The 24,306-nt window shown below is 37.0% G+C and overlaps 1 protein-coding gene across 1 annotated transcript in view; it reads left to right on the top strand.

Moving 5' to 3' along the window:
* Positions 1-24,306, top strand: part of LOC150109852 (A disintegrin and metalloproteinase with thrombospondin motifs 9-like) — a 605,150-nt gene that overhangs the window by 480,363 nt on the left and 100,481 nt on the right. The window contains exons 27-28 of the mRNA XM_090396355.1: positions 2,845-3,018; positions 23,060-23,272. Of these exons, the coding sequence (XP_090252481.1) occupies positions 2,845-3,018; positions 23,060-23,272 (387 nt within the window). The remainder of the gene's footprint in view (positions 1-2,844; positions 3,019-23,059; positions 23,273-24,306) is intronic.

The raw sequence follows: 24,306 nt of genomic DNA on the forward strand, positions 1-24,306 counted from the left end.
GCCTCAAAAATAGGTATATAAACTTAAAATATTATTTGCCATGTTTATTTAGTAAGTTTATTCAATAGTTTTCAAACCAAATGTCTGTGTAAATATTAAAAATATTTTGGCCCCAACGTATAACAAACAATGACTTATATAAGCTGACTGTGCAAAACAGCATCATCAATGGAATAAAAAATAAATAAACAAAATCAGAGATAGAAATGGATTGGACACATACTGAGAAATAGTAGAGAGATACCTAAAGTGACTTCACATGGATCCCAGAAAGAAAATAGAAAAGGGGAAGGCCTAAATTAACCTGATAGAAAATGACAGAAAAGAAAAGAAGATTGGTTGGCTGGAAGAGTTGGAAAGATATCGAACTGGTGACTCAGGATAGAGGTATCTGGAAGAAATGGATCTCGTCCTTATGTGCCATGAGGTATGAAGAGGATAAATAAGTTATTCAATAAGCCCTAAATTCATTTAAAAGACGCAATTCTGCAAACAGTAATTCCATCCACTTATTCACATTTTCTAGGCATATTTGTGCCTAGAAAAAAAAAAAGGATAAGCCAAAAAAAAGAATAAATGCATAGAAAAATGTTTCTTATATTTTGGCTTAACATTTTTTTTTTCTCTTGTAGTGTGTGCATGTGTCTGAAAACATCTTAAGGCAGTAACAAATTGTGAAGTAATCCCAACAGATCAAGTGGTGCAGCAACACTGGCTGCTGTTTGCAGACTTTGAAATAAAGTCAAAGATAAGAACCTTTGGAAGCCAGGAGGAAGAAAATTAAGTGGTTTTGCTTAAAAGAAGAGAGTGTGAGGAACTGTTTTAGGAAGAAGGTGTTAGAGAGGATTTCGGATGGACTAGAAAGTGTACAAGACTGGGGGAGACATAATTCAAAAGTAATTCTAAGCTGTGCAATTGAGGTGCTTGGTGAAACATCTGGAAAGATTACAGAGCAGAAGGAGGGATGTGGTGGAATAATGATGTACAAGAAGCAGTGATGGCTAAGAGGAAGGCAAAGCAGAAGTGGGACAAGTCAAGAGTGGAAGAGGGCAGAGAGGAATACAGAGAGAAAAAGCGAGAAGCCAAGAGAGCTGTTGCACAGGCGAAGGCCATGGCATATCAAGACCTTTATGATCAATTAGAAAGATTTATCGATTGGCAAAATGTAGAAATAAGGCTTCAAAGGACATCATACATGTGAGGCAGACCAAAGACGCTGAAGGAAGAATATTATGGAGGGATGTGGACATGAGAAACAGATGGAGAATATACTTTGAGGGACTTTTGAATGAGGAAAATGCGAAGACTCACAGAGAAGATGGGCAGCCTTCTGAGGGGATGGTGCAGAACATCAGTAGAGTGGAAGTGAAGGAGGCCATGAAGAGGATGAAGAATGGAAAATCGGTGGGCCCAGACAGGATTCCAGTGGAGGCATGGAAGGCTCTGGGGGAAGAGGGAATTGACCTGCTGTGGAACCTGTTCATGAAAGTTTGCCAACAGGAAAATATACCCGAGGAATGGAGGAAAAGTACATTTGTCCCAATCTACAAGGGTAAAGGTGATGCACAAGACTGTAAGAATTACAGAGGAATAAAGTTGATGTCCCACACAATGAAAATCCTAGAAAGGGTTCTTGATGGAAGACTGAGGAAGAAGGTGGAGATTGCAAAGGAGCAATTTGGCTTCATGCCTGGTCGATCAGCCACAGATGCTATCTTTGGGGCACGACAGATGATGGAAAAGTTTCGAGAGAAGCTACGGGAGCTACATCTGGTATTTATGCAGGGTCTGCATTAAGCCTGTTCCTGTTTAATATTGTGATCGAGGTGGTGATGGAGGAAGTGAGAGAAGACACGCCTTGGACTATGTTATATGCAAATGACATCGTGCTGTGTGCAGAATCAAGGGAAGAAGTGCCAGCCAAACTGAAAAGTTGGAGGAAAGTACTGGAAGAGAGAGGTATGAGTCTGAGCAGAAGTAAGACCGAGTATGTGTGTTGCAAAGTGGATGGCAGCCAGGGGACAGATCTGGAGCTGGAAGGAAATGTCATCAGAAAGGTCAGTGACTTTAGATACTTAGGTTCAACAATGAAAGAAGATGGTGAGGCTGAGAAAGAAGTGGGATGCAGGATGGAGGAAATGGAGAGAGATGGCTTGAGTGCTATGTGATAATAGAGTGCTGATCAATCTAAAAGGCAAAATTTACAGGACAGTAGTGAGGCCAACTATGACGTATGCTTTGGAAACTGTGGCCCTGAAGAAAAATAACATCAGCAGGATGGAGGTAGCAGAGATGTGAATGCTTAGGTGGATGTGCGGTGTGACCAGAAAGGATCATCTGAGAAAGGACTATGTAAGGGGAATGGTGAAGGTTACGAACTTAGGAGCAAAGATACAAGAGGCAAGGTTTGAGATGGTTTGGTCATGTGATGAGGAGGGAGGACGAATATGTGGGAAGAAGGGTCATGCAGATGGATGTGCAGGGGAAGAGGAAGTGCAGACGGCCAAAGAAGAGATGGAGGGAGATGGTGGAGGAGGACTTGAGGATGAAGAACTTGGATGTGGCCACAGCCCAAGACAGGAAGTTGTGAAGGAGACTCAAACAGCGACCCTACTTAAGGGGGAAAAGCTGCAGAAGAAGTGTGTGTGTGTGTGTGTGTGTGTGTGTGTGTGTGTGTGTGTGTGTGTGTGTGTGTGTGTGTGTGTGTGTGTGTGTGCGTGCGTGCGCACGCATTAAAATATTTGTGATTTTTGTGAAATATATGTGAAATTTGTGTGATTTAAAAATAAAATTCTATCCCACATTTTGTTATGTGTTTGATATTAACTAATAATTTTCATCTAGTGCAGTGCTTCCTGTGGGAGAGGACGCAAGCATCGAACTGTGTATTGCTATGATGACCACACAGGCATATCTGTTGCTGATAAATTTTGCAAATTATATAATAAGCCTCGTAGTGTCCGTAGGTGTCGACAAACTCCTTGTCCTTATACCTGGAAAACAACTTTATGGTCAGAGGTAAATTCAGTACATATGTTATAAAATAAATTTGATATATATACAATTTGTATAGTGCATGTTTTAACATACATGCTTGAGAAAAAAACAATATAAATTAATTATATCTGATAACAGATTTACAATGCAATTGCAAATTCCACCATTATCAACATAGAAATCATAGGGATTAAGGTCCAAACTGCAAATGTAGGTTCTCTAAAGATATAATTCATATATAACTTTCCAAATAAACAGTAACTGGAAACAGACTTAACTGAAATTCTGGACACAAACCAAGCAGTATTAGTAGCATGTATTAGTGAAAGTCAAAGATGATGTGAATGAGTGAGCAGGAGAGTGGACTTCTTCTCTTGGCAAGAAGTCCACTCTAGTGGTTTTCTTGGCAAGAAGTCAAGACTAGAGTGAGAGACATTATAACAGCATTAAAAGATCCAAATGGCAATTCAGCAGGTCATATTGCAGGAAGTAATACTCAAAAATGGACAAAATTGATATCAGAATGGTATCCTAGAGATGGAAATAGAGAAGGACCAAAGAAACAATGCAGGAACTCCAGTCATACACAGTCTCAAGATAGGAATGAATGGAGGACTTTGGGAGGGGGGGGGGGATTTGTCTAGTAGTGGAGAGAAAATGGCTGCCACTGATGATGATGAGGAAGTTGATTGCAGGGCCTAGAGAAGTTTTACTTAGTTCCACATGAAGTTTAGGGGATCATATTTGCTAAAATTGTAATAACATCCTAATGGATCATGGTAATAATAAGGTCAACATTAATATGCAGAAGGAAAGAGGTTATGATTGCCTTTTTATAAGGCTCAGATCATACCACTATGGACTACAGTGCACAGATTTGGTTGCCTGGTTTTCAGGGGAGATTAAGATGTAGTGGAGAGGGCCCAGAGAAGGTTTACTAAGTTAGTGTCAGGTCTATGGAATGTCAGCTACTAGAAGAGATTGAGCAATTGCAACTCACAGAGCCTTGTGAACAGAAGAAGAAGAGGTTATGTTATGATTGAGACATATAAGTTGGTGATGGGGCTGTTACCAGATTAATGTGGAGGACATATTTTATAGAGTAGAGGGAGGAAAGGATAGAACTAGAGGCCATCCTTTGAAGCTGTATAAGGAAGGTATGACCAGGATAGTGAGAAGCAGGTTATTTTCATGGAGCTGTGTTGTTGATTGGAATTCATTGCCTGAAAGTGTGGTGAGTGTGGAAATTGTGAATAGGTTTAAGGCACAGTTTGATGATCTTTTTTGCTTGAGAGAGTAGATCTCCTATGATGAGCCCTTTGATTCCAGGAGGTCAGATATTAATTCAAAGGATAGAATAATAAGAATGGATTTCAAAAGAAATATGAGCTGTGTGTGCACTGGTATTGTTCAGAACATTTAAAGTTGATACATATATATGGGGGGAAGGGGGAAAGCATAACGATTTTTTATATGGAAATACAGTCATTTTTTGTTTCCATCCCATGAAACAAGAATAAGAAATCAAATTTGAAACAGTATGCAGACAGAGTCAACACGAACCACATCATTATCTATTCTTTGACCTGACTTTTGGTAATTTTTAACGAGGATGTAGGAATCAGTGTTTTTGCAGTCTGTTCTCAGAGAAATAGGCCGAATGACTAAAGAATGAAAGATGATGATCATAACAAATCTGGTAAAAATGTGAGAACTAAACTCTCTTACATGTTACCTTGGTTGGAAGGTAGTGGTAGAAGGTAACATGGTAGAGAGTTTATTGATAGGAAAGAAAGTATGAAAGGAGACTAGTGCTGCAATCAAGGAAAATCCCAAGGAGTTTTTATTGCTATATGGCAAGTAGGAGGAAAAATGATAGTGGGCGGATTATCTTGTTGGATGGAGATGGGACTCAGGTGACTAAAGCAGATGACATTGCTTAGCTTTATAATGATCTTTATTGGAGCTCCATCCTATTACAGCAGACAGCAGGCTTTATTCCTAGAAGGATAATGAGTCGTGAAGTGTTAGAAGTGAAGTGAAGAGGAGGTATTCCGAATATTGCCTACACTAAATGTAAGTAAGTCATGGGTACTAGATGGAATTATACCACATCTTTCAAGGGAATGTGCTATGGAACTGACCATGCCATTGCTGTTAATGATAGTCTTGCAACAGAACAGGTTCCTGGAGAGTGAGTAAAATAGTGTCATTGCATAAGGATGCTGGTGGAATGGAGATATCATAGTATAGGCCTCTTTGTATTTCTTCTGTAGTCAATAAGATTTTGGAAAAATTGGTTTTAATATGCAGGCCCAGCATGGATTTGTTGAAGGGCACTCATGTTTCATTAATCTGGTTACCTTTTACAACATAGTAACAAGAGCAGCAGATAAGGATAAGACGTATCTGTCATTTTTTTTTTTTCCAAAGGCATTTCAGAGGGTGCCACATGACAAGTTGGTTTGTACGTTGCAGTATGTAGGTTTGGATACCAGGTTAGTGAATTGGATTGGTAACTGACTTTCTGGTAGACATCAGAGTTGTATATTGGGCAGCAGTATCAGGGACTAGAAATATTACAAGTGGAATTCCACAGGGTTCAATACTGGAACCATTATGTCAATTATATTGTCATGGGACAACAGGAAGATATTGATTTGTCTATGAATGATGTGAAGCTTGGGAAGGTTAAAAGTATAGTGCTGATGTTTTGGCTCTTCAAAAGGATTTGAACAAGCTGGAAAGGTAAGCAGATGAATGGGGATTTCAGTTTAATGCAGGGGGGGACCCAAACTTTTTGATCAGGGCAATAAGCTTCAATATATTTTTTAAGCAATTTTTTTAAAAATTTTTTTAGAAAATGTATCTAGAATGAGATTGATGTGCTTTTAGATGAGAAGAAATATTCGGTTTGTGATTTGTTAGTTGTAATCTTAGATCTCCATTATTTTTGAGATCTATTCAATTTCTCTACTTAGTTAAAATACTCTTAGCATGGCTAAATCTGGCTTCTGCCATGCATAAACTTGGAATGGTCAATAATAAAAGCTCAACAGTTTTATACAGTTTGTTAGATCTTGAATGAGGACTCTTTCAAGAAAAGAGTCATTCATTCAGGATTTAACAAAAACACAATACTAAGTAAGAAAGTACTTGTACTGTTAGCAAAGTAAGCATATTATATGAGAGAACATGTCACATTTTCTTTAGAAAAATAGAACAAAAATTGCATGTCTAAGCATAAATATATTGTTTAAAACATTAATGTTAAATTGTGCCCTATACAAGAACGTGTATCTAAGTGCTAACAAAAGTCCAAGGGTTGCTAGTTGACCACCGTCGATGATATAAACCCCAAGGCAGAGGCATTCGTGGAAAGCGAACGGAACTCGCGTTCTACGAAAAGAGCGCTCATCGAGGAGCAGAGGTGTGATGCCACTTCATAAGAGCACATAGGAAGATGCTGTGAATAAGATTCGAAGGCGGAAAGAGGGCGCTATGAAGGAGGATAAAAGCGAGTTCACACGTGTTTGAAACGTCTCTTTTTTTTATCTGCCTGTTTCTCGTGCGGACGAGTGATGCTGACAACCAGATGGAAGCTTGATGATGACGAGCTGCAACTTTTTCCTGTTGCTGACTAACGCGAGTTGGACAAGGCTATATGCGAGATGAAAGCAGTTCTCCAATTCGAGCCATTGGTAAAGGTTTTACCGATGTGAGATAGCAAAGGATTCCCTTTGGGCAGTCGAGCTAACGACAGCAACCCATGAGATGAGCATGTATCCATCAAGGAAAAATGCCCAATTCGTGATGAGCACGTGACTTCTGCATGGCTGCAACCACCATAGCAGAAAGGTATCCCCTCACAAAGGACGGACGAAAGAATCACGACATCAGCACGTCAAGGTGGTAATGGACTGAAACCTCTTTTTTTATCTATGTAATAATTAGCTTTGGATGAAAGAAGGAACAAGATTTTGACTAGGAGGAAAGAGAACTTTATAGTAACCATGTATAATGACTTATTGACTGTATTGGATTAGTAGTCTGAGAACTTAAGATTGTGCAGTTCCCAATCTAACGTGAAGGAGTCAAATGACAGAAAATTTAGTTCAGGAATTGAACTTATGTTTTGTGCTATGTGTGAACTTAATTTACCCATGGAATGTGAATAGCATACTTGTCAGTTTGAAAATTTCTTATTTGCTTAACTAGTGATGTAGTAATGATATAAATGATTTGCCTTTGACATGTTAAACTTAATTGTATTTTCTTTGACCATTTAATAAACATGTTTTCCTATGTAAAGCTGGGTTTAATCTGAGCATGAGACTGATTTTACCACTCATAAAACTACGGATCTATGCTCAAGGGGAATATAAAAGAAGCTAAGAGCATTTAGGCAATGACTGTATGCTAAGATTATTTTAAGCTACTTAATTCTTTTAACAAGGTTAGGTAACACTTGAACTTTGGGAAGGTTTCTTTGGACAAGAATGTTCTGTCTTAATGCTCTGACTGGCGCAGCTAAAACAAACAAATATCGTCAGAGTTTGAAAAGGGAAACGGATCCCAAAGAGATAGTTTAGAGATTTATTCTTAGTTGGCACAGGAGAAATAATAGTAGTGAATTTATAGGAAACTGACGTAACAAGTTTAGGATTGTTTTCAGTAATATTTTTACTTGTCCAAAATCCTTGAAACTTTCTTTGGAGTGCAGTGATTTATTTTCTAGGTCCATCTTTGTTTGAATTGAAAATCTAGATTCAAATCATCCGTATTACTCTCTGCATCAAATGGAGACATAATCCATTCTGGAACTTTCATCTTTTTGAGATCCTTGAATCTATTTTTAAAATCCTCTTTTTACCATTTGAGGTGAGCTACATAAATAAATGTCAGCAATTGAAAATTTTTTCTTCAGCTTCTTGTTCTAAAGATGACATATTTGGAAAGAAGTGAAAATTTCTAGGACTCAGTGAAGTTTTTAAAGAATTCTATATAATCTTTTGGACCACACTGCTTTATTAGGAACTAAGACTTTCTCAAGCTTGTCCAGAGATCCCTGGAGGTTGCTACTGACCACTTTTGGAACTCCTGGTTAATGCAACTAAATGTAAGGTTTTGAAATTTGGCATCCACAGATTGGATGATTCATACTCGCTTGGCAGAATTATGCTGGAGAAGTTGAGAAAGCAAGGAAAGCAATTTGAAGCTAAAAGCACATGTTGCAAAGGTTGTGAAGACATCTCAGAGAATTGCTGCTGCTTTGAGGAGGGCATTGACCATGAGAGATAATTGTAGTGGTGGCATCGTATAAATCTGTGATCAGACCATATCTGGATTTCTGTGCTCACATCTGGTTATCAGGATTTGAAGGGATAAAGTAACCTTGGAGAAGGTGCAGAGACAGATAAGAAAAATTATATCAAGACTGTATAGTGTTGATTATGAGGATAGAGTGAGCGCATGTAGACTACAGAATTTAGTGGATAGAAGACAAAGATGGGAGGAAGATATGATTGTGGTATTTAAGCTGTTGAAGAGTTAACACTGAGGATATTTTTCATATATTAGAATGAAAGGAAGGAAGGACAAATGACAGTAAGCCATCCCTGGAAGTTATTTTTTTAATGAGTGGTTGGAGCATTGCTTGAGAGAATGATGAAAGTGCAAATGATAGATGAATTTAAGGATTTGTACAATAGACTTTGTATCGACTAGTATTGAACTCCCAAAATGAGTCTTGTGACTCCATGGAGGTCAAGAAGATAATAAGAATAAGAATAATCTTATTTTTATTGTACAATGAAACCTGTGGAGAATTCATGCCTAAACAAACACACATAACACAGTAATAAGATTTAATAAGTAATTATTTCATCATAAGTATCATAGGACATCGTCAGTACAGTTAATTCAAACAATACTAGGAATAACATACAGTTATGTTGTAATCCCATGATTCCAATGGAATCCCAATGCAGTAGCGTATTATAAAATTAAATTAAAATATATCTGGACAGGAAAAAAATAGATTACATTAAAATAAGATAATTTTTATATATGTATTTTACACAATATGACAATTTCCCATACTTTAGGAATAGCAAGAAGGTGATTATGGTTTAGATTTGGTCTGTGAAGTAGGGCTTCAGCACTTTCTTTATATAGATGTCCATGTTTATAGAAAGATCTATGTAGAATGTATGTTTATATAATGATCCATTGGGAAAAGATCTTTGGTCTTTTTCCAATGGATCCTATGGTTTTTGTTTTCAACTCCGTGTTCTGCGAGGCCAGATTTCTGCGGTTTGATAAGATGGATATGGTCTTGATGTTCCAAAATGCGTTTATGAACAGATCTACCTGTCAGTCCATAGTAAGACAATTTACAGGAGCTTGGACATCATACATGCTAGGTAGCATCAGAGGTGAAAGTTTGTCTTTAGGAGAAGATAACAAGTTATAGATCCGGTTGATTGGTTTGTAGGTTGTAGCAAGTTTTTATTTCTTCATAATTTTTGAAAGATGTTCAGAGATGCCTTTGACACAAGGTATGGGAATCCTACAGGCTTGTTCTTGTCTAGGTTGACATGTGGGGAAGTGACTGATGATTTTTTGAATTGGTTTAAGATTTTATCCATTTAGTATGGCTATATTTTTGATTATCTCCAATTCTTTGCTTAGAGATTTTTCAGAGGAGCAGAATCTGTGTGCTCTGGTTACTAATGATTTAATGATGCCAAATTTTTGAGATGGATGATGAGCAGAAGAATTGTGAATGTATCGACTGAATATGTCAGCTTGTGATAAACAGAAATGGAGATGGAACCTTCTTCTTGTCTTTGGATGTGTAAATCCAGAAAGGAGATACCCTGTGGAAATTCTTTTTCTAGCATGAATTTGATGCATAACCTCAAAACTTTCCATCTGATATTGTTGAATTATTCAAATTTGTTATTACATCCAGTTACTACACTTGAAAGAGAAAATTTACTAGCAAGAGGAAGGAACAGCAATGAGGTCTCTCTTATCACCAAACTTAGCCAACCTGTTTCTAGAATACCTTGAAGAAAAAAAAAATTTTTCACGTTTAAACACAAACTAAAAATTTGGCTATGATATGATAATAACGTCTTTGCTGTCTGGGGTCATTCCAAACAAGAACTACGCCTGTTTTTAGATAAAATAAACCTCCTTCATCCTCACATCAAATTCACTCTAGAAAAAGAATCTCCACAAGGTGTAAATCCAGAATCTCCTTTCTGGATTTACACATCCAAAGAAAAGAATATGGTTCCATCTACACTTCTGTCTATCGCTAGCCGACATTTTCAGGTCACTACATTCACAATTCATCTGCTCATCATCCATCTCAAAAATTTGGTATCATTAAATCATTAGTAACCAGAGCACACAGATTCTGCTCCTCTGAAGAATTTCTAAACCAATAATTGGAACTAATCAAAAATACAGCCATAGTAAATGGATACAATCGGGAAAACAATTCAAAAAAATCATCAGTCACTTCCCCACATATCAACCTAGACAAGAACAAGCCTGTAGGATTTCCATACCTTATGTGAAAGGCATCTCCGAACGTCTTTCAAAAATTATGAAGAAATACAAACTTGCTATTACCTACAAACCAATCAACCAGATCTATAACTTGTTACCTTCTCCTAAAGACAAACTCTCACCTCCGATGCTACCTGGTGTGTATGAGGTTCCGTGCTCTGTTCAATAACGTGTATTGGAACATCAAGACCATATTCCTCTTATCAAACCACAGAACCTCACACAACACAGAGTTGAAAACCCAAAAATTTTTCCACTTGATCCATATAGGATCCATTGGAAAAAGGCCAAACTTCTGCATAGATCTTTATATAAACATGAACATTTATATAAAGAAAGTGCTGAAGCCCTACTTCACAAACCAAATCTAAACCATAATGACGTTCTTTATTCCTGAAGTATGGGAAATTGTCATACAAAATTCTGTAAAATAATTTTTATATATGTTATCTTATTTTAATGTAATCTATTTTTTTTTCTTGCAGATATATTTTAATTTAATTCTATAACACACTACTGCACTCGTTTTGGGATTCCATTGTAATCATGCACCCTAACTGTATGTTATTCCTATTATTGTTTGAATTAACTGTACTGACGATGTTCTATGATACTTAGGATGAAATATTTACTTATTAAAACTTATTACTGTGGTTGTTATTATGCGTGTTTGTTGAATCTTATTTTTATTTAGGATTTTTGAAAGAGTTTGAAAGAACTTGATATTTGCCACCCTGGTTGGTAGAGTAATTCGCATACCCACTCTTCAACCAACAGGCTATGGGTTTGAATCCCACCATGGGCATGAATGTTTGTAATTGTCTTTAGGTGGAAGGTGAATGTCATCACCTGGTGTTGACTATTTCCCCACTTATTTGAGTCCTCAAGTGACTTGAAAAAGTTCATGTTTTGTCTCTTATCTTTCTAGAGCAGAGTTTCTCTGGAAACTATGTAAAAAAATAATAATAATAAATGTAAAATACAAAAAAAAAAAAAAATAATAAAATAAATAAATATATATATATATATATATATATATATATAGGAAGATAGATTTACTCGGTTGATGTACATTTTTTAACACATCACCAAAATTGTGAAGACAACACAAAGGCTTCTGGGAATGATGCGGAGGACACTGACGTGTAGAAGTAGGGAGATTCTTGTTCCTTTGTATAACGTGTTGATTAGGCCACACATGGACTATTGTGCCGAGATTTGGTCACGGTTTTCAGAAGGATGAAGAGATGTTGGAAAAGGTCCAAAGCCGACTGATTAAGGTAGTTTCTGACCTCTGGAATGCCGAGTATGAGAAAAGATTGAGAAGATGTAATTTGCAGAGTCTGGTGGACAGGAGGTAGAGGGAGATATGATAGAGACCTACAAGTTGGTAAGGGGTTGTTATAGGATCAATGGCAGAGAAGTTCTACAGAGAATAGTGGGAGATCAGGGGAGAACCAGAGGTCATCCCTGGAAACTGTATAAAGAGGGTGTGAGTTGGGGAGTGAGAGGCAGGTTTTTTTGTGTAGAGTTGTGAATGATTGGAGTGCCTTGCCTGAGAGTGTGGTGTCTACAAGGAGTTTGAGTGTGTTTAAGACACAGTATGATGAGATGTGTGTGTGATAAATGGACCACCCAGATGAGTCTTTGACTCCATGAGGTCTTGGGGTAATAATAATATTAATAATAATAAAATAATAATAATATATCTTTTCCAAATTCTTGGTTTTAAAGGATAAGAAGAGATGGCCTTAGCTTCCAGATCTTCTAAATAGATGTTTGCAAGGCCAAAATTTTGTTTATAGATGGTGTCCTGAAACCTTAAGTATCCTGATTGGATGCAATGAGTAAGTAAGGCCATGATCTTTTTAGATAATTTATCTTTGAGTAGTACAAGAACTTCGTCTGTAGGAACATTGGTAAATAAGGAGACCATATTAAAACTAGCCATTATTTCATCTTCCTTAATAATAATATCTTTTATACATGAAACAAAATCTTTGGAGTTTTTAATGAAAGACGATGATTTACCAGAAAAACATTTGAGAGATTTAGCCAGATATTTGGAAAAGTTATGTGTTGGAGAATCAATTCATTCTACGATAGATCGAAGTGGGGTATTTTCTTTATGAATTTTAGGAAGTCCATATAATCGTGGAATAAGCAGATGGAGAGAACGAAGAGAAAGGCGTATGTTTTTAGGTAGTTCATAGGTAGTTTTCCGTAGGTTGTTGGTACGGTTGTGGAGTTCACTGGTGGGATCTCTCTCTCGAGGATTGAGTAAATGTCACTCCGTAACAATTCCATCATCTTGTTGTGATATTCATCAATGTTAAGAACAACTGTGGCATTACCTTTATCCACAAAAAGAATAATTATACTTTTGTTGTTTTGTAACTTCTTAATAGCCTGTCATTCCAATGAAGAGATATTGTCTGTAAGGAGTTTGGCATTACTGATGATGAGAATGGGTTCAATGCGGAGTAGGTTTGCCTCTTGGGTAGTAAGAAAGGAGGTAGTCTTTTCGATATCTTTGTAAGTAATAATTCTTTAGGAATAGATCTGGGAGATAAAACAAAATGTAGGCTTTTACTGAGGACACTTTTCTTAGCATCGGAAAGATTATAACTTGATTTGTTAATAACAACTTTGTCGGGATGGAAGGGGTGGTTTTGAAGAAGTTGAATTTCTTTGTATTTGTTTAAGGGCTTCGAATTTTCTAATAAGATTCAATTTATTGCCATTTTGAATTCTGGCAGCTTTAGATTCAATTCTCATTTTAAGAAGATTCCAACTGTCACTATCTAGAGATTGTTCAATTTTGTGAGATAACGTGGTTTTGTTGCTAAATAAAAATGCCAGAGTGTGTTTAGTATCAAATATCCTCTCAGCAAGACGATCTAACTTTGTTCTATGATAAATCCTTCTAGCCAGTTACGTTTTTATGTTATCTTTAAAGGAGATAAACTTCAGAAAGATGGCATGAAATTTACTGCATTTGAGAAACGCTAACCTGTTGATATTCATGCCTGTTCTCTTCAAGGTTTTCAGGAAATCCCTAATATTATTGTGAGTTGCCTCGTCATAAGGACTAGAGATGTAGGAAGATGGATTTACTCAGTTGATATACATTTTTTAAAAAATATCGAATGACTAGAAACCAAGATAAACAAAAACAAATTATTCAAAATTAAGTGGATATTGAATACCACATTATTTCTTAGCTGAATAAGAAACTCAAAGATAGGAAATCTAATCTAAGAGTTTCATGTCAAATATAGAAAACTATATATAAATAAAGATTGACAAGTCCAAGCGTAAGCCAACACCTGGTAGTGCAATGCAGGGAGACTCGTAGTAAAGGTGGTGTAAGCTCCGATCACTGTTCTTAGTATTTTCTGATAATGTTAAACACATCTCCTAGGAGCTGTGTTAGATCGCAGTGCATTTGTTTCATGTAACGATAATTGGAAAAATTTAATTCTTTTCATATTTTCAAGTGACACTCATCATAATTCAGCCTTGCATCTATAGTAAATAAATAATTATATGTTATTTTAACAAAATAAAACAAGATTTACAAAACGTAGTTCACCATTAACATGCACCAATAATAAACGTTTCATATCTCACAGAAATAACGCACGGATGCATATGATACACTGCCCAAACTGCAGTGTATCATATGACGTAACGTGCAAGCACAAACGAATATCAGCATTAGATCGCAATTATCGTTACATGAAACAACTGAAAAAATATAACTCTTTTCATATGTTCAACAGTGACACTCATCATAATTCAGCCTTGTATCTATAATAAATAAATAATTATATGTTATTTTAATAAAATAAAATAAGCGTGTGGACAGACTTATGTGTTCGTCGAACATGTTGTTTTTTATTTTAACGGTATAATAGAACACAGAAACTAAGTAAATAATTAATTTATTAACTTGATGATGATATTTCGCTGGTATTATAACCAGCATCTTCAGAGCACAAAAACACTGTTTGTCACAATACGCGAGACTAAAACAACATGGTGTACTTAAACAAAATTGTAGCAGCAACACAAAGACTAGAGTCCTGATTTTGGCGCCCTCTATCTGAAAAAAAAAAAAAAATGCTATCATATATTACTAGAGTCCTAGAAAAGTGCTAGTTTTTTCTTAATATGACTGTCTCCCAGATCTTCGGCAAATTAATACAGCCATATTTGTTGAGATTTGGAGTGTGTTTTAGGGCTTCTGTCGCCTCTAAGAACAATCTCTCTGATTTATATGGGTTTCTGTGTAGTACTTTTGTGTTTTTCCAGTTGATCCTGTGTGCAGGGGTATCCAGAGCATGGTCTGCTAGGCCCGACTTCCCATAATGATAATTCCGGACGTATCGTTTATGTTTGCTGATGCGGATATTCACAGTTCTTATTGTTTGACCGTAGTAGGCTTGATTGCATGAGCAGGGTACTTGGTAGACTCTTGGATGTGATAGAGGAGGAATGCTGTCCTTGGGTGAGCGGATGAGGGTGGCTAATTTGCTACATGGTCTGAGTGTAGTGCGTAGTTTATGTTTATTGAGAATTCTTGAGATCTTTTCGGATGTGCCTTTAATGTAAGGGATGGTGACTGTTTTGTTGTAGTTCTCTGTGGTGGATGGTGGGAGGGGTTTCTTAGGAGTGTTTAGTATTTTGTTTATTTTTTGTGGATTGTAGCTGTTGGCCAAGAAGGTGTGGCGTAAGTGAGTCAGTTCAGCAGTAAGAGCCTTGTCATTTGAACAGATTGCTCTCGCTCTATGATAAGTACAACAATAGTACAAAAATACAACAAAATAGCACAAAAGTACAACAATATGGCATATTAAAAATGCTAACCCATAGAGCGAGAGCAATCTGTTCAAATGACAAGGCTCTTACTGCTGAACTGACTCACTTATGCCACACCTTCTTTGCCAATTGCTACAATCCACAAAAAATAAACAAAATACTAAACACTCCTAAGAAATCCCCTCCCACCATCCACCACAGAGAACTACAACAAAACAGTCACTATCCCTTACATTAAAGGCACATCCGAAAAGATCTCAAGAATTCTCAATAAACATAAACTACGCACTACACTCAGACCATGTAGCAAATTAGCCACCCTCATCCATTCACCCAAGGACAGCATTCCTCCTCTATCACATCCAGGAGTCTACCAAGTACCCTGCTCATGCAATCAAGCCTACTACGGTCAAACAGGAAGAACTGTGAATATCCGCATCAGCAAACATAAACGATACGTCCGGAATTATCATTATGGGAAGTCGGGCCTAGCAGACCATGCTCTGGATACCCCTGCACACAGGATCAACTGGAAAACACAAAAGTACTACACAGAAACCCATATAAATCAGAGAGATTGTTCTTAGAGGCGACAGAAGCCCTAAAACACACTCCAAATCTCAACAAATATGGCTGTATTAACTTGCCGAAGATCTGGGAGACAGTCATATTAAGAAAAAACTAGCACTTTTCTAGGACTCTAGTAATATATGATAGCGTTTTTTTTTTTTTTTTTTTTCAGATAGAGGGTGCCAAAATCAGGACTCTAGTCTTTGTGTTGCTGCTACAATTTTGTTTAAGTACACCATGTTGTTTTAGTCTCGCGTATTGTGACAAACAGTGTTTTTGTGCTCTGAAGATGCTGGTTATAATACCAGCGAAATATCAGCATCAAGTTAATAAATTAATTATTTACTTAGTTTCTGTGTTCTATTATACCGTTAAAATAAAAAACAAAATAAAATAAGATTTACAAAAAATAGTTCACCACACACACACACACACACACACACGCGCGCGCGCGCGCATGCACGCACCAATAATAAACGTTTCATAATCTCACAGAAATAAGGCGCTTAAACATACTAAAGATACACTGCAGTTTGGGCAGTGTCTGACGTAACATGCAATGACAAGCACAAATGAATATCAGCATTAGATCGCAGTGCATTTGTTTCGTGTAATGATAATTGAAAAAATATTTATTTTCATATGTTCAACAGTGACACTCGTCATAATTCAGCCTTGTATCTATAAAAATAAATAATTATATGTTATTTTAACAAATTAAAAGAAGATTTTTAAAAATAGTTCACCACGCACACGCACCAATAATAAACATTTCCTATCTCACAGAAATAAAGCACGGAATCATACTAAAGATACACTGCCGTTTGAGCGGTATGGGAATGACGTAACATGCAATGACAAGCTCAAACGAATATCGGCGTTAGATCGTAGTGCATTTGTTTCGTAATCTAAAGCATTAATAGAACAATTCCAATTATTAACTATTCAATCACTGTCGAATCATAAGCTGTAACCTTTAACATGTTGTATTCTATCCCAATGGCTTTAACAGGCCTTTAAGGCCCACAACCTTCCAAGCATGCTTGGATTTCGTAACCGAAATACGAGGATAGAATGGTCACTCCTATGCCTCGAGGTATTCTTGGCTGTAGATCCGTGTGTGTTCAAGGGGCCGGTTTGCCTGCTTGCGGGATGAAAAACACCAGATAAACAGGCGGAAAAAACCCTACTGCCCGCTCCCAAGACCAGCTAACTTGGCTATGGCTGAGGAAGATCCTTCAGCTCCTCACGTCTCCGACGGGAATCGAACCTAGGACACTCCTTCCCCAGGCATATGGTTGCGAAGCGCAAAGCCACTAGGCTAACCGCGCGGACTAACATGTTGTATTACATTTATATAATGTTGAAAGCATTGTTATTATTTATAAACACAAACAAAATTAAATTTTTTCATTTTTTCCTTGGGGGTGCTGCAGTGTCACACTGCTTATGTACGGGCTGCCACTGAGCTGTGTATTACATTGATGGAACTGTACTCCAAGAGATTGATAAGGCTAGGGACTTAGGGGTGTTGGTAGATAGGGAGATGAAGTTCAGGGGACACATTGCTCAGGTGTCCAAGATTGCACATAGGTTTACTTGGTTATTGAGGAACACACTAACATCCAGAGATAAAGAGGTTATTATTCCACTTTATAAAGCATTGATACTTCCACATTTGGATTACTGTGCTCAGGTCTGATCACCTGGATTCCTTGGAGATGAAGAGGCTGTGGAAAGGGTTCAGAGGAGAGTGACTAAGTTGGTGAGTGATGTAAAAAATGCTCCCTACATTGATAGATTGAGAGCTTGTGGATTGCAGAGGTTGGTTGATAAGTGGAGAATAGAGGATATGATAGAAACATTTAAATTATTAAAAGGTTTTTATAAGATTGATGCAGGGGAAATGTTTCAGCTGTATGATAGTGATGGAAGAACAAGAAGTCATCCCTGGAAATTAAGGAAAAGTGTTGTTAACAAGGGTGTGAGAATGAGGTTTTTCACCTGGAGGGTGGTGAATGAGTGGAATGCATTGCCTGACTCAGTTGTGAGTTCTTTGTCTGTAAATGAATTCAAGAACAGATATCATACATATTGTTTTGATAGTTTGGGTCTCCTGTGATGAGTCTACTGACTCCATGGAGATACCCATAATAATAATGATATAACTCACCCTCGCATATAACTCTCACCCCTGATTTTACTTTTTGCAAAAAGAAATTAAAAAGTTTTGCATATACCTCGCACATGAAAAGAAGCTTGAATATGTTCATTGCAGGCAATAGTAACTCGCTTGCAGCAGTAAACAACATGCCCTCCCCAGTAGCCACTATACTGCAGAGGCAAGAAAAACAAGTACTTTTATTATGTCAGTGAATAAGGTATGAGCAGTCTGTGTAATATATTTCTCAACAAATTGTGCAGTTAGAGACAGCTGGAATTAAAACAACACTAATTAATGAATCACATGTCCCCTCATACAGAAACTGTGCTTGTATAGACTCAAGCAAAACCATATGTTGCATAGGCAAACAGTATCCAACTAAAAACTATTGTTATTAATTAGATATGTGTGAGTTTGCCTGCTGCAGCAATAAAATTCAACCAAACATGTTAAAATTCGTAAACGTGTTAAAACTAAGAAATATATTGAATGTTGTTATGGCAGTTTCACATATGGAATTCACTGAAGAGAGTTAGCATTTCAACTCAATTGTTCACTATGCTTTTATCTTTCGGTCGCATGATCTTTTGTTAATACCACCTCAATCACATGCACATCTTAATAACCTGGCATTGCTGTCTGTTTCGCATTAAGCTTAATTATCATAAAGGGAGAAAAATTATCCAGGTCTGGTGCATAAAAAAGTTCTGGGGCCCAGAGAGCCCCAGATGAATTTAACCACTACCCCCTCCGAAAAAAAAAAAAAGTTTTAAAAAATCTGCTAATGGCTTTTATTCCATTATTGTCAGCCTGGTTGGCTGAGTAGTTAGCATATTCACTCTCCTGCCAGAAGGCTGCAGGTTCGAATCCTACCTTGGTCATGGATGTTTGTGATTGTCTGTGAAAATACTAGTGTTGGTGTAGATGATGAGGGTAGTTGCAGTTAGTGGAGTGATGGAGACAGACAGTTGCAGAGTAGGTGCCCTCCCTCGCTGAATCTTTGGATTCCCTGGAGGCATTACATAATAATATAATTATTATTATTATAGAAAATAGTCAAGACCATTTTTCAGTCCTATCTAACTTTTAGAGAGTGAGTGGGCAGTTCAGTCTTCACTGGTAACCAATCAGAGATAGCTGGTCCAACACTTTATGTGGCATACAGAGAAGGCAAACAAGTTCTGCCACCTCACAGTCTCTAACCAACCATAATGTTATTGTCTGAAATTGTGTTGGTTCTACAGCCAATTTTCTTGAATTTATGGATGAAAAACCCACTTGCCCATGCCAGTGATTGACTAACTTGGAAACCAGTCAAAGGAAGGCTTAGAAAAAGTTCTTCTAGTTGGCAACTGGAATTGAACTTAAGGCTTTATTTGGGTGGCCTAGTACTGCGTAAATGCCACTTCCACATAGCTATACAAGCCTAAAAAGAAGAAAAAGTTTACAATGAATAAATTTGCAGATGAATTTGGTCCCCAACAAAGAGATTTAGCAAAGCAGACAGAATGATGTAAACTGCAACAGAGAAATTTATGCAGAAAAGAAAAGCAAACAATACAGAGTAAGTTGGACATGATCAAATTTTTAACGACTCTACTCCTGCTGTCATTCCTCCCCACACATGAGCCTAGACATGCCATGTGTTACGCATCTAGTGACCTACCCTCATGACACATTGTTCCAGTTCTTGAATTTTCTGTTGTTGGTGATGACCTAGCTTTCCTCTCCTCCTTCAGTCAATTGCCCAGTTAATAAAGCAGCAGCTCCAAAGAAAATTTCTCTTCTTTCTTGTTTCCAAGTGATTAATTATTGGTAATTGCATAGAAGCACAATACACTAATGTTTCAATATTTATTACAGTAGTACAATACTGTATGATATATAATAATTTTATGTTATAATTTGTCCTTGGTATTATTTCACAATAAACAAAGCTAAAATTAGTTAAAAATATAACAAAATAGACCTACATATTTTAGCATTCAGGTATATTAATTGTTAACATAATGTTGAGCCTACTCAACTTATGGTAGAATTGTCTGAAGCCCTGTCATAAGACTGCTTTCTTAGACAGAGGAGAAGGATACACAGTAATATACTTGGATTTCACAAAGGACAGAAAACCTCGTGATGAGTTGACAGTCAAACTAGAGCAGATGGGGTTGGATATTAGATTAGTGCATTGGATTGGAGACTGGCTATCTGATAGGTATCAACAAGTTGTGTATGAGGGAGCAATATCCAGGAAAAGGAAAGTAACTAGTGGAGTTGTTCAGGTGTCTGTTTTAGGGCCATTACTGTTTAACTTGTATATTAATGATATTGGCGAGGATCTGGATGGAGATATTCAGTTATTTGCAGATGATGCAAAGTTGGGACGAACCATAAAGAGTAGTGAAGATGTTGTAGCCCTGCAAGAAGACTTGAATAAATTGAGTGATTGGGCACGGAAATGGGGATGTGAGTTCAATATTGCAAAATATAAGGTTTTAAAATTTGAAAAATAAAGATGGGATGCAGAATTTGTGCTTGGTGAGAATATATTGTTGGAGGTAGAGGAAATAAGAGATCTGGGGGTGATAGTGAATAAGAATCTAAAATTTAGGAGACACATCGCCAAAATTGTGAAGACAACACAAAGGCTTCTGGAAATGATCCTGAGGACACTGACTTGTAGAAATAGGGAGATTCTTGTTCCGTTGTATAAGGCTTTGATTATGCCACACTATTGTGCCCAGATTTGGTCACCGAGTTTTCAGAAGGATGAAGAGATGTTGGAAATGGTCCATCGAAAGGTGACTGACTAAGGTGGTTTCTGACCTCTGGAATGTTGAGTATGAGGAAAGATTGAGAAGATGTAATTTGCAGAGTCTGGTGGAAAGGAGGAAGAGTGGAGATATGATAGAGACCTACAAGTATGTCTTTGACTCCATGAGTTCTTGGGTTAATAATAATAATAATAATAAAATAATAAAAAGTCGAAGGCTGACTGCCTAGAACAATGGCAGAGAATTTTAGATAGGTAATTACTTCAATACAAGAAGGGGTGAGGGAAGGAACATAAAAATAAAACAAGTTAACTCCACAAAAGATAAAGAGAAATGGTGGACTCTCCCCCCCCCCCCCCCGTATTTCTTCTCACATTCTACCCATCATTTTCTGTAATAATCTCAACCTATTGCAACCTCCATTAAATATCTTGTCATGGCCACCTTCTCATTCCAGCTCTGTTTTAACTTTCCTTATATGAAACTGTCATCATGTAGAATATATCACCAATAGCACAGTATAAAATTTTTATGTGCTGTTAACAGTTGAAAATATTATTCACCAACATAGCATACAGTATGCTATTTTAGCAATACGAACAAATCTGATTACTTCATCAGAAGTGTTTGTCTTACGGAGGCTGTTCAATAAGTTATAAGACTATATTTATACAGAAAACAGATTACCTTTAATCGTCATCATTTACATGGTCTTTTTCAAAGTAACTACTGTGAGACGCGATGTATTTATCCCAACGTTGCATCCACTTCTTAAACACATGTGAAAGTCCTTTTTTTTGAGAGTTCTTTCAAAACCACCTCCGCAGCTTTTACACATGCTTTGTTGCTTTCGAAATGGTGGCTTCTTAGTGGTTTCTTGAGCTGAGGAAACAGCCAGAAATCGCACGGTGCGAGATCAGGACTGTATGGAGGGTGTGGTAGGATATCTATGTTGTTCTTCTGCAAAACGTCCGCTACACAACCAGCAATATGTAGCCTTGCATTATCGGTGCAATCAGAAGCCATTCTTCAGCAATGGTCGCTTCCTTTACCTTTTCGCTTCCATAAAACATCCACATAGTATGAGCCATTTACCGTTTATTCCTGGGTTCTACAGTGTGTTGGTAAATAATGCCTTCATAGTCAAAAAACATTATGGTCATAACTTTACCAGCTGATTTTACAGTTTTTGCTTTCTTGGGGGTAGGCAAAATCAGATGCTTCCATTCACTGCTTTGTTGTTTCATTATAGGGTCATAGTGATACAACCAAGCTTCATCTGCTATAATGATGCGTTTTAAGAAGTTGTCGCTTTCTTTTTCCAGTCTTTCTTTCCATTCTGTGCACACATTCACTCGATGCTGCATTTGCTCTGCTGTCAAGAGTTTGGGAATCCATCGGGTGCAAACACGTTTCAGTCCCAAATATTCAGCCATGATTGAGTGAACACTTCCCACAGAAATATTCAGGACAACATGCAGCTGGCATACTGTAATTCTGCTATCCTCCTTGATGATAATCACTGGTGTGTTGATCATTGTCTCTGTGATGGATGTTGAAGGTCTTTCCTCACGTTCAAGATCTTCCACATTTTGCCTTCTTTCCTTAAAAGTTTTATGCCAGCGAAAAACACTTGCCCTCGACATTGCTTCATCATGAAAAGCTTCGCGTATCATGTTAAAAGTGTCCGATGCCGATTTTGCAAATGCACACAAAATTTAATCGCATAATGCTGTTCCAAGGATGCTTCCATTTCGACGACTGGTTGTGGCTCGTAGGCACGCCGAAACAAGCTTGCGATTAGTCACGTGACACTCTGGCACATCAGCTGTATACGCCATCTATCAACCTCTTTTGTTAATACAGACAGCAACATTTCTTTATTCTGCAGAAATTAATATTGTGATGAGTGGTTTCACGACAGTAAAATCAGTCTTATTACTTATTGAACAGCCCTTGTATATACCTATGAAAACAAGATATAGTAGAAATTATATAAAATATAACATTTCCTTTTTGTGACTTGCACTTTGGCTGCCCTTCTAGAATACCACAAAATGTAAGCACTTATTTCTTCACATGAGGATATGTTTTTATTGTAAATCCAGTGCCTTCATATTTTCTGTTTGTTTTATTTATTTTCTTTTAGTGTTCAAAGACTTGTGGAAAAGGCTCTCAAGTTCGTAATGTTTCTTGTCATTTTGTTAATGCTTATAAATGGATGGAAATAGAATCTCTTCCCGCACCCACAGACAACAAAACTAGGTGGTGTAATATAACAGAAAAGCCTGCTGAAGTAAGATTATGCAATTTAGGTAGATGTGATGGTGGTGCTGTGTGGAAAGTAGGAGCTTGGTTACAGGTACGTAAATACTACAGCATAACAACATATATATTCAGGAAGTTTATTTTCATGCAATGCATATGGATTGTTGAGATTCTTGACAAGCTTTTTGTTGTCCAAAATTTATCTGAAATGTGAGCCATGGTGAAATACAAGATGCACACTCTTGCTAAGTGATCAACATATTTATCTGTGAATACTGAACATCATTGACATCTGCATGATAGGTGATTAAAAATATCTTCTATATATTGCTCCATTTTTTTGATGTTGCATAACAGACGCTAATTATTCATATTGTGTGTGTTGGTATATGAGAGAGAGAGGAAGCAATTTCTCATAACCTCTGTGATTCAATGCTATATTCAATTTTTTCACTATTCTGATTTACCTAAAAAAAAGGACTGCTACTTTTATGCCAAAATGTTAAAGTTGCACTTAGATTGCTCTCATCCTATGGTAACTCATATTAACCCAGTGAATTATTTTCGAACAGTCAAAGATTGTTTGTAATGATATTGACTTTTTTGTAAGTTAGAGTGGATGTATGAAATATTTTATAAATATATATAATTATTATTATTATTATTATCAACTGTATGGAAAGCAATGTCTGAGTTTGAAAAGAAACTGTCTCTGCATGCTAAAGACAACCCACAAGAATTCCATCGATATGCTGCAAGTAAAAGAAACAATGAATATGAAAGAATAACTCTTCTAAATCCTGATGGCATGAGGGTTACAGATGCAGAAGAGGTTGTTCAGTTAATTAGTGCCCATTTTGTTAAAAGCTATCAACCTGGTGTATGCAACATTGACCTCACTGTTACCTCTTCATTGATGAAGAAATGCAGATGTATGAGGATCTAGGTATCACAGCTGTAATACCTAGATCCTCATACACCTGGGTATTACAGCTGTAGCAAATTGAATAAGAATTCAGCAATAGGAACTGATGGAATATCAGCATGTGTACTAAAACAGAGTGTTCAGCTGAACTGGCCATTCCTTTGACCAGGCTGTTTAATATGAATCTCAGAACAGGGAAGATT

The sequence above is a fragment of the Typopeltis vanoorti genome, chromosome 1 (assembly GCF_054136105.1).
Source record: "Typopeltis vanoorti isolate ZY-2024b chromosome 1, IOZ_Tvanoo_1.0, whole genome shotgun sequence".
NCBI lineage: Eukaryota > Metazoa > Arthropoda > Arachnida > Uropygi > Thelyphonidae > Typopeltis > Typopeltis vanoorti.